Source organism: Dryas octopetala, chromosome 7 (genome assembly GCF_963921425.1).
Source record: "Dryas octopetala chromosome 7, drDryOcto1.1, whole genome shotgun sequence".
In the NCBI taxonomy this organism is placed as follows: Eukaryota; Viridiplantae; Streptophyta; class Magnoliopsida; order Rosales; family Rosaceae; genus Dryas; species Dryas octopetala.
In genome coordinates this window covers 2,630,117-2,646,296 of record NC_141372.1, presented here as the reverse complement: position 1 = coordinate 2,646,296, position 16,180 = coordinate 2,630,117, and the positions used below count along the sequence as shown (strand labels likewise).

General features: G+C 36.6%; 2 protein-coding genes across 3 annotated transcripts; one reads left to right on the top strand and one right to left on the bottom strand.

Annotated features, from left to right (window-relative positions):
• Window positions 1–42: 42 nt before the first annotated feature.
• On the bottom strand, window positions 43–4,519 carry LOC147278427 (NAD(P)-binding Rossmann-fold superfamily protein). 2 transcript variants are annotated; one of them, XM_086249805.1, is made up of 10 exons: window positions 4,235–4,519; window positions 3,396–3,495; window positions 3,202–3,290; window positions 2,395–2,450; window positions 2,257–2,312; window positions 1,872–1,965; window positions 1,689–1,768; window positions 1,264–1,306; window positions 845–936; window positions 43–489 (listed from the first exon to the last, which is right to left on the bottom strand). In XM_086249805.1, the coding sequence occupies exons 1-10, from the start codon at window positions 4,288–4,290 to the stop codon at window positions 310–312; spliced, it is 846 nt and encodes a 281-aa protein (XP_086105931.1). In that variant the 5' UTR covers window positions 4,291–4,519; the 3' UTR covers window positions 43–309. The 2 variants fall into 2 exon arrangements, with proteins under 2 accessions (XP_086105931.1, XP_086105930.1); XM_086249804.1 differs by having other exon boundaries at window positions 3,396–3,513; window positions 4,235–4,517.
• Window positions 4,520–10,702: 6,183 nt separating this feature from the next.
• LOC147278426 (protein GLUTAMINE DUMPER 5-like) lies at window positions 10,703–11,501 on the top strand. Its single transcript, XM_086250319.1, has one exon. The coding sequence runs from the start codon at window positions 10,779–10,781 to the stop codon at window positions 11,352–11,354; it is 576 nt and encodes a 191-aa protein (XP_086106445.1). The 5' UTR covers window positions 10,703–10,778; the 3' UTR covers window positions 11,355–11,501.
• Window positions 11,502–16,180: the final 4,679 nt, after the last annotated feature.

The following is a 16,180-nucleotide window of genomic DNA, read 5'->3' as shown; positions in this document are numbered from 1 at the left end:
AAATTGTACTCTTTGAGAAACACACTTAACAATTCAATCCCAGGTTGCAAGTGGCCATGGTACATTGATACATCAAGTGGTGAAAAAGTGTCATCGTCTTCCAGTCAAACTATTAACAACATGATCAACTGAGGAAGAATTATTGAAACTAGTAAATATGTGCTTTAAGCACGTATTAATTATTGCATCAGAAAGTTGAAAGAACCAAGATAAAATCTTGCCGAGAAAACCATGACAGCTTTATAACACACTCTGTAGAGTCTCGACGATCAAAACAAATAGGAAAATGAAAGGGATTGATCAACACATCTATCTCGACTTCTGCTGGCTATAACGTTGAATCCCATAGACATCTACAATCCCAGGAGGGAAGACGGGATCAGTAGCTGCTCTTACTGCGACCTTCGCCACTGCAGTAACATTCACAGGAGGAGTAAAAAGAGGCCCAACCAGTGGCAGCTGGTTCAGAGGTTTTGTGTGTTGAAGTACCTGCATCCATTTCAATATGATCAGTTAATATTTTCTTCTTCAATTGAATCAGTTGGTAACCTAAGATTTCTTAACCTGAGAATACTTTTTCAGGAAACAATAAAATTACTTTGTTGGGGACTAGTAGAAATGATCAATAACACAGATAATTTGCTCAAAGAGATGAGTACGAAAAATTTCTGGACATTTCATAACATGTTTGCAAAGAATAGGTCCCCCTTTCGGGTAAAAATCTTGCTAAGCCAGGATTTCAGGTGAATCATAAAAATCACCTTATTTTATCTTGCTGGTTCCAGAATAAATGGGAAACAATGCAGAATAAGAATATAGATCAAATGAAGATCGAGCACTTTACCATCTCCATTGGAGAACCGATTACACCGAGAGGCAACTTCATGCTCCCAACGGTTCGAGTTCCATAAATAAATCCAGGCCTCAAAATCACTCCTGAAAAGGTCATGTAATATAAGTGTCCATTATTGAAAGAAACATGAACCATATAACTAATACTTCAGCCTCCCCATACTTAGCTTCAAGAAATATAGAACTTTAATGTTTTATGAAAATATTGCTTGAAATTAGAGGGGTAAGATTTAACAAATTGAAATTGCCAGATAAAAAGTTACGGGCAGGTTTCTGAAGATTGGAAATTCAGTTTGAGATTTAAATCAAAAGTTCCAGGAAGGTTTATTAACCTCTCAGATCTTATCTCCAAATCCAAAAAAATGAACTGCCAAGTATAAGAAGCTCATCTGACAGAGTAAGAAAGCTCACCTCCATAAGGGAATTGGGTTAGTAGCTCTGTTTCAGCAGCTCTCTAGATTGAACAAGATGCGCCAAAGGTTTTGTGTTAGATAGAATTAGATAAACATTAAGCACTACAAGCACACATATAATGCTAAATTTTCCAGTTTCCATAAAAACTGACTATGCAGTTGCATTATCATGATTGATAACAGAAGCTAAGCATGTTTCTGGTATTTGGTGACACTAATATACTAATATTACTTGTTATCAATACCAATTTACTTTAAAAAAAGGCTCCCAGCAAACAATGAAGCGTATTAAGAAAAGGGTCACAAGTAAAAGACAAATAATTATTAAAAAACGAGCTCTGAAGCATTAAGAAGTTTCATGCCCAAGTAACATACAAGTAAACTTGAACAAAATACATATGTAGCTATCATTGAGTACGGTACCTTTCCCTCATAATATCCTCGCAGTAAGTACTTTGCCACACCAAAATCAGCAGCAGAAACATAAACAAATCTTTTCACACCTGCAGGCGAGATTCAACAAAAACTAAGTAACGAAACTGAGAGAAAAGTTGCAAACAGAAAAAAAAAAAAAAAAAAAAAGGATTTATATATATCAATATATACCTTTTTCAGAAGCAGCTCTAATTGCATTGATGTTAGCAGTCCCATTAATCTTATACATGTAAGAATTGGAGCCAAACCCACCAACACATGATATCTAGGACAAGAAACCTTAATTAGCAAAACAGATCAAACATCTTGGCCAGGGAAAGCAAAGCAACAAACTTTCCAAAATCAAATTCTCTATAAATGAATGTGAGAGAGAGAGAGAGAGAGAAAGAGATTCATTCCTACTATATAATAAGCACATTTTGAACCACAAAGTAGGTTCTGTGGGGGAAAAGGACTACAGATCACAGGGGTAGAGAACGCGCCAGTGTGTGCATGTGTCTTGCTATTTATTGGAAAATGGGAATCAAGTAGAACAGAGTATTAAGGGACTACATACAACAGACGTGACACCATCAAGAGCATCCTTCCATGAATCAGGTGTTAGAAGGTTTCCTGGAAATGGAGAGAATGTTTAGAAGGCATTACTACAGAGAAGAATGAGGTAATCAAGAAACATATTATGCAAGAAAGCAACCTTGATGCCAGGTCACGTTGTTAGCCCATGAATCATGTAAGGATGACCTACCAGACCTGAGAAGGAAATAAGAAAGAATGAAAAGTAAGATGGCATGCATAATAAAGAAAAATAGAGTAATCAACCATATGATGAGAGCAGAAATGTCCAAACTAATCAAAATAACCAATGAAGTGATGAAGAGCTTAAATTTTCATCCATACACCAAAAAGAACCAAGTTCTTTAAAAGAGGCTTTGTCGGCCATGGGAAAATCTCCAATTATACTAAGGAAACAAATTACAAATCCTCTTTCTTTTTTTATTTTTTTAATCTAATGCTTAATCTGTGTTGGTTTATGAGATAACTAATTATATATCTATAGAAGCATCATGGTTGTTAAAGATCTTCGGGAAAAGAAATTAGGAAAAAGGAAGAATATTGTTCTCAAGCAAGTAATTCTGAGAATTATTAACAGTGAAACCAAAGTTGCCCAAGTTCAGAAGTGTAATTGTGGCAAGCAACACTGGTCATGCATGCAAGGAGTGACAGGTAAACAGTATACTGTCCTTTATTCCTGCTACTAGCAGTTAAGCATATATTATTACTTTGCTTTCCAATATAAACAGCATATATACCCCCAATGCAATTTATCACTGGACATTCAACACTGCATTGGTGTGTGTGTATTTGGCCAGAGGACATTCAACTCTTATATTGGAACCAGATTATCCATATAACAATCAATTATTTTATTCAGCATCAACAGGTGAAGAAACTTCACAACCATGCAGATACCAACCATCAATTATATCAAGAAGTGTTATACCTGCTAAGGCTAGCGACAGGCACACCATGATCTAATGCTTCTCTAACAACATGCGAACCAACAAATCCATTTCCACCCAACACAAGCAACTGAATTAAGAAGCACACAAGTCAAAATACATGATGGTGCAAAAATTGATACAACAAAAATTATGATGAAATAGCAATTTCAGAGTCTTCACGACATGATAATACCTTATCTGTTGGAGGAGGGGGGACGTTTACAGTCTCTGCTTCCTCAACTTTGAAGGGTTCATCAACCTTATTAGAGTCTGTTGAGAGATACCTCCCGTTCCTGGGTGCAGCCAGAATACTAAATTTATAGAAATGAGAAAGTAAGAAAAGGATAACAAAATCCATACTGGAACATTTGTTTTGGAAAATTTGGGCAAGAGTGCATCAATAACTCTAAGTAAACAAATAAAACTGACTCATCTGAAATTATAAAATGGAAATTCAGGAAGAATTCAACAGTGCAACGACCAAAGAGCATGGCTAACAATGTAAGTAGTTGAACATGTAGAATGCAATTCCACTACGTTATTTATGTTGGGTTCCATTTAACATGTAGACACATAATCCTTTAAAATATCATTTTTAAGAGGCCTACTAGATTTCAGAAGCTAACATATTCCAAACAAGAAAAATAAAAATTAAAAAATTTCCAAAAAAAAAAAAAAAACACCCACAGCATTCTTTTTTCTTCATTTTCCACCAATAAATTCGACAATGTAGAAGAACCTGTGACAGAAAATAGGAAACTATCTGCAAGACCTCATAAAATAAAATTTTGACAAGAAAACCCAAAAACTGAACTTAGAAATCAAGCCTAAGAATCTAAGGTTCCAATCATTCTGTTTAGGGTTCACAATTTTCATTATTTTCCCATTCTTTCTCGACATCCAAACATGGCATTACATAATATTCGGAAACAGAAACATCAAGACCGAGAAAAAGCATCACATTCAAAGCCCAAATTAACATGTATACGAAAATAAGAATCGATTCCCAAAAAAAAAAAGCAAAAAGCATACGAGAGCCTGGGAATTGATGATCTAGAATGGATCAACCGCGACACGACCGTCCTCATTTGAAATTTGCGTTTCCAACTTTCCACAAATCCCTTTCGCTTTTTTCTGGGGTTTCTTTGAGTTTAGTTCTTCAATTTAGTTTCTCAGCGAATGCCTGAAGCACAAGTAATCGGAAATTGTAGACTATCTAGCTTCTTCTTGCAGAGAGGACTGGTTTGGTTTAGAGAGAGTGAGAGTTTGTTTGAGAGAGAGAGAGAGAGAACAGATGGCGCGTAACAGTGAAGACAAGTGTTTCGTTGAAAGCCTAGAGAAACCGTAGAGGAGAAGTCTATCGTGTTAGCCACTCAGACCGCAAATGTTGTGTAATTTCGCATTCTATAACTGACGTGGCGCGATTTTGTTCGAATGATTTTTCCTGGCCCAAAACTTGCTTAACTGGTTGGTCAATCCTAGCCCTAGCTATATGGGCCGAAATATATGGCCCAAACTTATTTTCAAAGTCAGAAGGCGATTCCTTTTTTAGGCCCAATGATGAAAGTCCAAGGGGCACTTACATAAGTGGAACCAGTTGGTTGGCCCAACAACAAGAACCATAAGGCCCAATCAAAGGTGATTGGATCTTGCTCACATAGAGTAAGAGAAATTGGCCGCCAAAGCAACATGCAGCATTTAGTGGTACAAATTAAAATTGTGAGGAGATGTAAAATCTTGTATAGTAATTAGTAAGGCACTAAGCAGTGTCATATCAGCATGATCTGATAAGGTTGAGTCCAAATCATCATATCTTAAACTAGATTTGATTTTCATATTCCAACCTCTATTTCATGTTGTGTGCAATATACTAATATATATATCCAATTGTTCAACTAGAAAAGTGGAATATATATGGATTGTTGATACTCAAAATATGAATCTGTAACACTCACTGTGTGTGTAACTTGCATTTGGAGTAGTACCCAACTCAGAGACTCAGTTTCCAAAAGGAATATGTGGCCTCCTCCATTATATATGGATGTTGACTCTTGGCCTCCTCCATTATATATGGTACAGTAACACTTGATCTTCAGGAATGCCAAAGGCCAAAACATAAAGTGGGAAATATGTTGTTACAAGTTGGAAGAAATGTAGCCTCGCTAGCTCAATATTGAAATAACAAATATACTTTTGAATTTGAATCCCACCTGCATAGTGCATTTGGGAGCAGATTGTGAAAAGCTTTTGTTCCATCATGCATATATATTTCATAGTAATAGTGCCACATGATCATATATGCATGATATAGACATATATAGTGAAAAGGAAGATATGCTATCTGAATTCTGAATATATAGGGTCCCAGTAAATGTCCTGGTTTATATGCGCATATATAAGAAAACGACTTAACTCCCAGTACTAGTCTTTACATTGAAGCTAGCAATATACTACTCTTTTAAATGTAATTATGTCCTGCACCTGTTTTATGTAATAATTTTAACTCAATTTCTTATTTTGTTTTGGTTCATGACAAATTATTATATGTGGCGATAATATCACTTGATATAAATAATAATAATAAAATTTATAGTGTATAATTTTAATTTATTGAATAAATAATATAAAATTTAATAATTTAATTAAACTGGCAATATCTTAGAAACAACTTTTAGAAAGTATGAGAATAATAATAACATTATGTTGGGGGTCCAAAAATGCAATACCTAGGAGGCAAGGCCATCAATATAGGACTCAGTCCTAGCTCTGATTTAAGATTTGGTCTGTCTCTAGTGCCTATATGGCTATATAATATGCATGCACAAACAATATATGCAGAGGTATGGTTATATAGTTATATATATTTGTATTCTACGGGCACATTTAGGTGTGGATTTGCACCAATCGATGAGCGAATGTGCGAGCACTCGGCCATTGTAAAAGACTTGATATCCGCACCTGATCAAATATATATATATATATAATATGGTATATGGTATATGGGTTGGGTGGGTGATGGGTGATGTGTAAAGCTAGTGGTAGCTCTCGCTTATCTAAATCCAAAGGAGAAGCATATATTAAAAGGGTTTTAAGTAGAAAGTACGTCACCCAATTAAGCCCACTCAAGTAGTGGGAACAAGTGCCCTCTTTTCTCATTATTTTCTATGTTGCGCCACAAGATTCCAACACTATCATAACCATCACGATAGCTACTACTTCTTTCTCTTAATTAGCTAGATTACTTTGGACGCTAACCTTTTATTAAAATCAACAAATTTGGCTTAAATCATTGTCTCCTATCCTTTACAAGCACTGTGCATGTCCTATAATATTTTTATTTTTGTGACACTTAATCCATTATAATACAATAGTAATATATTTCACATCGTTCTAGTTAATTTGGCTTAATTAAATAGATACATATAAGATATTATTCTCTTCTTTTAGCTATATGGGGTTTCGTTTTGCACTAATTATAATTTTTTTAGTTTATAGATGAGGAGAAACGTATACTAACTAAGTGGTGCTACACATCAACAATAGAAGCTTGTTGATAATGTCTAATCTAAATTATAATAAGTCTCACCTTTATTAAAGAGATGATACACAAAATGATACTAAGATATAATATATTTAGTATTACCTTTTACTGCAAGATATTTTTTTAAAAAATGAAAATGGTTAATCATCAATATCAGTCATGTCCACTTAAATGGTTAATAAGAAATCATTATTAACTAGGTACGTACAAAACTAACTATTTAAATGGTTAATAATGAAAAGAAATCATCGCTTAATAATAAACAAATATTATTAATTAAAAAAGAAGGTTAAGTACAAAAGTTGAATGGATCAATCTGCTTAATTATCTGGTTGAGTTTTTGCGAAGAGACAGGTGATCCACTGCTGATCAATTTGAAAGAACCCAAGTTAAGTTTTAGGAGGGGAGAGAATTTCAAAGTGGCTTCGAGCGACAGAAAGGGAATATCTATTGTCTCTTGACGTGATCAAGTAAAAGAAAAACTGATCAAGCATCAAAATAGACTCAAAAGTAAACCATATTTTCAGTCCAAAAAAAAAAAAGACACCATATTTATAATTAATGGGGAGAGAGAGAGAGAGAGAGAGAGTAGTTAATTTTGTTTAATTAAACTATTAAAGTGTCATTGAACTTATACTAATGGCTCTATGCGTGCAACTAATCAGCGATGTAAAATATGGAATCCAATAATCCATGCCATCAAAATGGAGAAATCATTATATCAACACAAAAAAAATCTTTTTTTATTCAATTTTGAGTTCTAATCTTATTACCAACATTATGGGATTATTATTAAAACTATTATTTTTTAAAAAGAATAGGAATCAAATATATTAAGGGAGTATATTGCCTTAGTATTCAGACCAAAAACAAAAAAAATATTGCCTTAGTATTGTCTTGAATAAAACAATACAAATAAGGACTTTTAGGAAGAAAAAAAAACTAATAATATACATCACTACAGATTTAATGGCCAAAGGTATTGCGAAAGTTTATAATAAGAATCCGTTTGGCATCATTTGTAAAGCAATCAAAAGATATGTTTTATGATTAATTCCCCCCAAAACAAAAATACACAAAGGTATTTCCCTTTTTCTATTTCTCCTAAATTAAAGGACTTCTTTCTAGCTAGCTAGCAAACATCTTTTTGTCATAACATGGACAAGGATCCCGTTATATATTAACTTCTGTATATGTGAAAACTATTAATTAATTTTAAAAAATGGACACATATGTTCATGAGAGATGCTTAAAGATGATAAAACCCTAAATTAGTATATCATGTCTTCCTAGGATGGATCAAATTGAAAATGAACTCAGCTCTTACCCTAAATAATCTACAACAACGAGTGCTTTCAAAAACTAAAAAAGAAGATAGCATTTGGTAACAAGTGATACGTACTATTGTTCTTATTATTATTTATTAGTTAATCGTACCAAATGTACATACATTTAGTAGATAAAAGTCTTATTAAGCATTACTTACATTGTGAGAATGTGGAGTGTTGTTTCACATTGGAAATGTATAATCTTGCATAGTAGTTTATAAAGGTTTGAGCTACTTCTCTCATTGTCAATTTGTTATGAGATGGATGCCTAGATTTCTTCATGCTATCAGAGCAGATTTGCTCACGTGTGTTAGGCCGAGTAGCCACACATGCTCCACGTCACCTAATATGAGTTGTCAACATGTTTGGTTTAAGTGACGTCACACGTGCGAGGGCGTGTGAGAATGTGTAGTATTGTCCCACATTAAAAATGTATAACTTTACATAATAACTTATAAGGGTTTGAATTACTCCTCTTATTATCAATTAATTTTAAAATGAATGTCTAAATTTCCTTCATACATATATTCTTAGTTATTTCTTAATTTCTTGACGTACGTGATTAGAGTTTCTAGATATTGAAGGGGCAAATGTCGGAGGCAATGGGCCTGTTGGGCGGAGAGGGTGGCAAGCAAAGCATAAAGTGGTGGCAAGCAAAGCATAAAGAGATGGCAGCTGCGGTCATGCTGATGTTGACACAGGTGGGGATCATATAATATAATGCTAAAGGCAAGTAACGCACCAAAAATTAAAGTCATATGGTACTCTTCTCCAACAAGTTTCCCAATGTTCCCGGACCCCACATCAGACCTATTACTCACAAATCACAGATCACAAATCAAAATCTTCCTACCTGAGCTGCACTGCTTGCTAATTCTCTCCGACTTGATCAACGAATTGATCCTATGACTGATGCGATGCAAGTTGACATAATTAAGTCAATCATCAAATTCCTGTAATTAAATTACATATTTTACTTAAAATCAATAATTCAACAAGTTTGCTTTGGATTCATGCTGATAATCACAATTACTAGGACCCAATTGAGATACCCCAGTAAAGCTATATCAGCTGCCAGCTTTTACCTCTTTTCAATAAAAATTTGGTTTTGCAACTTGAAATTGGATTTCTTGGTTCATACAGCTTTTGGAAAATGAACTACTTAACAGCTTTCCTTTCAATTCCCCACAACCATGCATAACCCAGCTCACAATTTCTGCCAAAATCTATCCAAATTTTTATATATACGCTGGTTAGCTGTTTGATATTATTTGCCTATCATTAAATGATATTGATAGCACAAAATATTAGATCATGAAATTAATATCTCTCTAGTCTCTACATCAGCCAGGGCTATATGAATATGACCCTAAAAGGTCCAGCTGACAGTTAATTGTGTTTAATTGAAAACTTTCAACTAGATCAAAAAGTAAAAGAGGCTATGTTTAAACTTTAAAGTGGGGGTGCTAGTGCTACTGCTAAAGATGGCTTACAAATGGGGCACCAACAAATCAAATCAGATCACTAAGCAAATGAAGCAATAATATTGAAGAGAAAGCAGCCTTAGTTTTGCTGCCACTTTACACACTATGCCTATTCTTTTCTATCCTTATCCAATCATTGTTGTCTTTTTCATTATATACACATCTCCTCCTCATTAGAGACTATACTCTCAGTGCATTTTTACTGTGGCTAGATATGGACCCAAGCTTGAATTGATTGAGCAACACTAAATCAGTTTTTTTTCCTTTTATTAGTGTGAAACAGTGAAAATTTTGATTACATCACCCACCCAAAACATTCCCTTCTAGACACATTAGTGGAGGTTTAGAATAATATATATTCCTCCTCCCACATCAAAAAAAAAAAAAGCAAGAGTACCAATTACTATTGCTAATTATTAATTTTCTTCAACCCCACTCTTAGTATTCAGGTAACAAATTGTTTTCAGATTGCATATCTGATCTCTCAGATTCTTTAGCTTAACCCATTTTGTGCAATGACATTATTTTAATCATTGCTCAACAAGCTCATTGGCCTACACAAATCCATATTATTTCTGACGTAGTAGGCACCCTTATGATCATATTCTTCCTTGTACTACGTAAGAGCACCACTATATGTTGTCTGGATCTTAATTTGAATAAGGTGTAACTTAAGGGAAATGACATGTCTGCACAAAAATGAATCATGATAATGTTTTGATAAAATTGAAACACTTCAACGACGATGTTTTCTTTCTTTTTCAAACTACGTAGAAATGAAAATTTGAATTTGGGGTCTCCTCCAAATAAAAACATAATTACTAATTTACTAGACCAATAATAAATCATGAAAATTAAAAGGGTTTATTTAATTATTTTTTATAAATAATAGATATTGGACCCCAAGAACAATCAATGCAAATATTCTGAGGCCCAAAGAGTTGGAAGGCCCTGTTCACAACAAAATAAGGGGCCAAATCCGTGACCCCAATAAAGAAAAAAGCAGAAGGCCCCCATCCCCCCTCTCTCTCTCTCTCTCTCTCTCTCTCTCTCTCATCACACACACAGATAGAGAGAGACACCAACACACTTTCCCCTGCTATAAATACCATAGCTCCCCCACCTCTGTTTCACAAGTTCACATTCCTCACCTTCCTCATCTACTCCAAACCTTCCTCACCCTCCTCCAAAACAAAAATTAAAAAAAAAGAAAAGAAAAGAAAATGAGAACCATAATGGCCATTTCTAATGCACCAACAAAATCTTCAATGGAACCACTATCACCAACACCAGCTGCCACGTCTCAGCAGCGCTCACCATGGCACTCACCAGTCCCATACCTATTCGGAGGCCTAGCAGCGATGCTGGGTCTGATTGCGTTCGCGCTCTTGATCTTGGCCTGCTCCTACTGGAGGCTTTCAGGGCAATTAGATGATCAGAGAGACTTGGAGAGTGGTGATGCTGAGAAAGAAGGCGAGCCCAGCAAGGCGCCTGTGAAGGTTTTCGAGGAGAAGATTTTGGTCATAATGGCTGGCCATCAGAACCCAACTTGCTTGGCCACGCCTGTGTCTGTGTGCTCTAAACCTGCTTCGTTTGGTGATCGCCATGTCGATGAGGACAAACATCAAACAGAGGGAGATCATAAGGAAGAGAATCCTCAGAAAGTGAAAGAGGAACTGAGTCAACTCAGTACCCATGATCACGATGAAGCTATAACTGCACAAAACAGAGACACAGATCACAGCCAAGAGAGACAATTAGAAGAAGAAGAAGAAAAAGCCCAACATCAAAACCAGTGAGCTAGCTGCTGCTTTGTTTCAGTTTTGGGCATAATTTTGGAGACAGAGTGAGGAAAGAGAGTTTTCCTTCATTTTTTTGTTTTCTTTTTTGTGGGTTTTGGGTTTTGTCTAATTTTGTTCGGGAAATGTAAATTTTGCTGAGAGAGATGAGTACTTTTCTTTGGTTCCAGGCTTCCAGCTGATTACAATCGTATTTCACAAATTAAGAATGACTATTTGATTTTATTCACCATTTTCCCATGCATTACTTACAGTTGGACAACATAACTTTTGCCTGAATGGCCTTATGCAAGACAGAAGCACTACACTATAATTGAAACATGTTTTTGGTTTTTAGTTTATTCTTTCTCGAATAAAAAAATAGGGGAAGGCTTTAGGAAAAGCATGAGTTTGGAGCACAACGATTATAATCTGGGCATAAGATACAAAAATAGAACTTTTTATGAAAGTGAACCAAATTAAGAACCCACAAACAGAAATAGCTACTCAGTACTCAATGGGCCCTTATTATTAAATTTTCTCTTTGAATATCACTGACATAAAACTTTCTAAAAAAATTGATATAAAAATATAAAATGGTGTGTCGCGGGAATAATGTTGTCTTGGAGAGTTGGAGACATTGTTTAAGTCACTTCGAAGTTCGAAGAGAGGGATTAAGTTAAGAAAAAGAGAAAGGAATAAAGCAAAGGAAAATGACGACATATTCTTTCTTTCTTCTTAAAATTGGGACATTTCATTTCCCAAAACCCAACTTCGGCTGCCGGAAATTTGTGGTGGTGACAAAGACAAAGTTGGGAGAGCATTCAAGATTGGGATTGGGTCACGAGAAAGCTGAGATCAGCCTTCGCTGTTTTCTTGGGATGCAAGAAAGGAACACGTGTGAAGCATTGAATGGTTGGATTGTTATTGGGAAAGTTACGTGTAAATAGGAGGCTCTGAGTTGTCCGGTCCGCGGCGCCACGCAAAGCCGCGTCCCTCTTAAATGCTGCTGGCCTCTCTCCTGTACTGCACTCCACCACTCAGGTGTTGGCCTAGGAGTAAGAGACACTAGGTAACTAGGTATGGGCCATAAAGTAGGTAAAGGCCCAGAACTAGATTTAGTTGCTCAGCCCAACAACTTTGTTTGGATCATTTTTGGGCCAGCCCGTTTCAGCATTCAACATTGTTCACTCAGTTAGCGATGTATGTCAATCTATATCCATATAGCAATGTCATTATAACCAAGCATAATGCCACTCGTTCGCATCCAACAATTGCAAAGTTTAAAAAGTAAAGATAAGGAGAAAACGTTTGTGTAACAGGGTATATCCTTCTTCTTTTTTGTCAAGAAGGGTATATTCCTTTACTCTCATAATAAGTGATTGCATGACTAGCATGTGAAGTGATATTGACACACAAGTTTTTCTCAAGATATCATTCACAAGCACTTTTGATCAAATATATCATTGACTCTTAAAAGATTAAGAGAGTTTCCAAAATTAACGTGAAATAACTTTATTAGCCTTTGGTTATAAACCAAGAGTGCTTGTGTAGCATTAAGGGATGACAATTTTACCAATTGGTTTTGCCCTCATAAAAGGAAATGGCTCGGCTATCCCACTTAACCGAGTAAGCCATACGCACAATACTCGTACTCTACTTGCCTAAAAACTTCTTTATCCATACCCTACTCATACCCGCATTGCCCAGCTTACATTTTTACGGATATTACCCATACCTGCATTATACTTGATTGTCGTGAGTATTACCATACCTGCATTATACCCATTTAAGCTATCATGGGTATCAGACTCATGAACCTAGAGACCCCAACTTTCGACCTGGGACACTGGACCCAGGACCCTAAACCCCAAAAAAGGACCTCTATCTAAACCTACATTCACGAATTTGCCCTAAGTATGAATGATGCATACCCTTAACCTAATTTCACAAATATGCACCCCCGAACCTAAAAAGAATGTTGATCATCACGAATTTAAGCCTATAATATTTGGTTTGGTTACTTTTTTAGGCTTAGGCTTGTGTTTTGTACTTTTTTGGGCTTTGACATAAGACCATAAAAAGGATTGGCCCAAATGACAACAAAATAAAAAGTTGGCTAAGGAGCATGAGTCCAATAGAAGGCCCAAATCATTACATTAAGTTAATTTTCAGGAATTGGCTTATGATTACAATTTACAAGACCGTTTTTATTCTCCCTTTGTTGTCTTTTACAGAGGTTCAGTTAATGGTGGTGATGATGAAGAAATGCCCACTTCCTCCAGTGTCTAAATGCACAGCCCATAGTTGGGTGGTTCAGTTGAAAAAGCGATCCCCAGTCCCAACTATTTATCTTGACCCAAATTCACCAAAAAGTTGCAAAATGGTGCATGCAGTCATTAATCGGGTCCCCAGCAACGCTGTACTGCCTGCAGCTGGTGGCTGGTGGCTGGTAGTGTAATTATAGATCAGACGTACGACACATACATACAGGTAGGCTGTTGGGTATGTAATTTGCTTATTTGGGTGTGGGGTTTCTAAAGTCTCCATCCACACAACACAACACAACACATCCCTCTTCGTTTTTTGCTTTTCTAAAGTGTTCTACTCATGCATGCACCGTGCCTCGCCTTGCACATGGGACTTGGGACTTGGGATCCCTTTCTCCATCACCAATTAATTTTTCACCTGCACCTCTCTTAATCCGTCTCTCTCCCTTCCACACACAATTATTATCAAACACTACAAACTCTAGCTGGACTGCCTAAACGAGGCCTCCGAGAAAAACTTTCATTAATTGCATATATGTCAGTGTTAAGAATGACACATAAAACATGAAAGACAGAGAGTAATTATTTGGTACATTTTCGATAGTTGCGGACATATGAACATTTGAACGTGCTAGCGAGTGCTCGGTAGTGGATACCATTCAAAGTTATTTCTTTTGCTGAATTTTGACAGTATATTTTGATGGGTTTATCATATTCTCTCCTAGAATATAGAATGAGTTTAATAAAGATATTATGTTCAAAATTCTAAAATTTAATCATAATATAAACGCCAACACAAAATCTTAAAACTTAATCATAATATAAACACCAGCAAATCAACACCAAACGCTCAATACTATAAAATTTTATAGGGTAAATTACAATTTAATACCTCAACTTTACCTCGGATTTCAAGTTAGTACCTCAAGTTTAAAAAGTTGCATTTCAGTACCTCAACTTTCATTTTGTTGCAATTACATACCTCCGTTAGCTTTTCTGTCTGTCAGACCGTTAAGTGCTTATGTGGCACAGTGACGTGGCTTTAAAAAATGCCACATAGACAAAAAAATAATAAAAAATAATAAAATTTTTAAAAATAAAATAAATAATTATAAAAAACCCTAATAATTAAATTATAAAAAACCAAAATACATTTATTTTATTTATTTCATTTCTCTCCTCTCTCAGCCGCCCCCCCCCCCCCGGCGATTCTGTCACTCAGCCGCCCCCCTGCTTCTGTCACTCTTTCTCCGGCGCCCATCTCCGACGAGACCACCCCCCATCTTCTTCCTCTCTCTTTCTCCGGTGACTTTCTCCTATGACTGGTGGGTCTCGGGTTCCCCCCCTCCGCGATTCTCTTCTCTCTCCTCACTTCTCTCTCTTCCCAATCTCTTTCTCCGGCGCCTATCTCCAGCGAGACCACCCTCATCTTCTTCCTTTCTCTTTCTCCGGTGACTGGTGGGTTTCGGTTGCTCGGGTTTTGGGGTTCCAGGTGGTGGGTGGTGGGTTGATTTGTGTGGCTGGGAGGGAGGGTTGCTTGGGTGGTGGTTCGGCGGCAGGGTGTGTGGCTGGGAAGGAGGAGGCTTGCTCGAGTGGGTCTCGGGTGGTGCGTTGATTTGTGCGGCTGGGAGGGAGAGTTGCTTGGGTGGTGGTTCGGTGGCAGGGTGTGGCTGGGAGGGAGGAGGGTTGCTCGAGTGGGTATCGGGTGGTGCCGTTGATTTATGTGGCTGGGAGGGAGGGTTGCTTGGGTGGTGGTTCGGCGGCAGGGTGTGTGGCTGGGAGGGAGGAGGGTTGCTCGAGTGGGTCTCGGGTGGTGCATTGTGGGTCTCTGGTTTTGAGTTGCAGAAGCACAATGGAGGGAGGAGGGTTGATTTGTGTGGGTCTCAGGTGGTGGTTTGGCGGCGGGGTGTGTGGCTGGGAGGGAGGAGGGTTGCTTGGGTTTTGGGGAGTGGCTGTTGGTTGGGGCAGGAGAAGGGGTTGCTGGGTGGGGAAGAAGGAAGGGTTGTGGGTTTGGGTGTACTGGAAATAGATTTTGGGTTGATTTGTGTTGATTTATTTTGATGATTTTTGTTGATTTTTTTATGGTTTTGGGTTGATTTGTTGGGGAAGAAGAAGAAGAAGAAGAAGAAGAAGAAGAAGAAGATGGGGGGGAGGGGGGGCGGCGGCGGCGGCTACTGAGAGAGGAGAGAAATGAAATAAATAAAATAAATGTATTTTGGTTTTTTATAATTTAATTATTAGGGTTTTTTATAATTATTTATTTTATTTTTAAAAATTTTATTATTTTTTATTATTTTTTTTGTCTATGTGGCATTTTTTAAAGCCACGTCACTGTGCCACGTAAGCACTTAACGGTCTGACAGACGGAAAAGCTAACGGAGGTATGTAATTGTAACAAAATGAAAGTTGAGGTACTGAAATGTAACTTTTTAAACTTGAGGTACTAACTTGAAATCCGAAGTAAAGTTGAGGTATTAAATTATAATTTACCCAATTTTATACTACCCAACATTCAAATATTCGTAAACTGTAAATATTATATCACCATATAATGTGAAAGCATGTAAAATAATGTAA

Excerpts from the sequence above, each read along its gene's own strand:
- LOC147278427 (XM_086249804.1), bottom strand. The coding sequence starts at position 4,290 with ATGAGGACGGTCGTGTCGCGGTTGATCCATTCTAGATCATCAATTCCC. Across the intron at positions 3,514-4,234 it reads TCATCAATTCCCAGGCTCTC|TATTCTGGCTGCACCCAGGA; the intron begins GTATGCTTTTTG and ends CTATAAATTTAG. Across the intron at positions 937-1,263 it reads AACCCAATTCCCTTATGGAG|GAGTGATTTTGAGGCCTGGA; the intron begins GTGAGCTTTCTT and ends TGACCTTTTCAG.
- LOC147278426 (XM_086250319.1), top strand. The coding sequence starts at position 10,779 with ATGAGAACCATAATGGCCATTTCTAATGCACCAACAAAATCTTCAATG.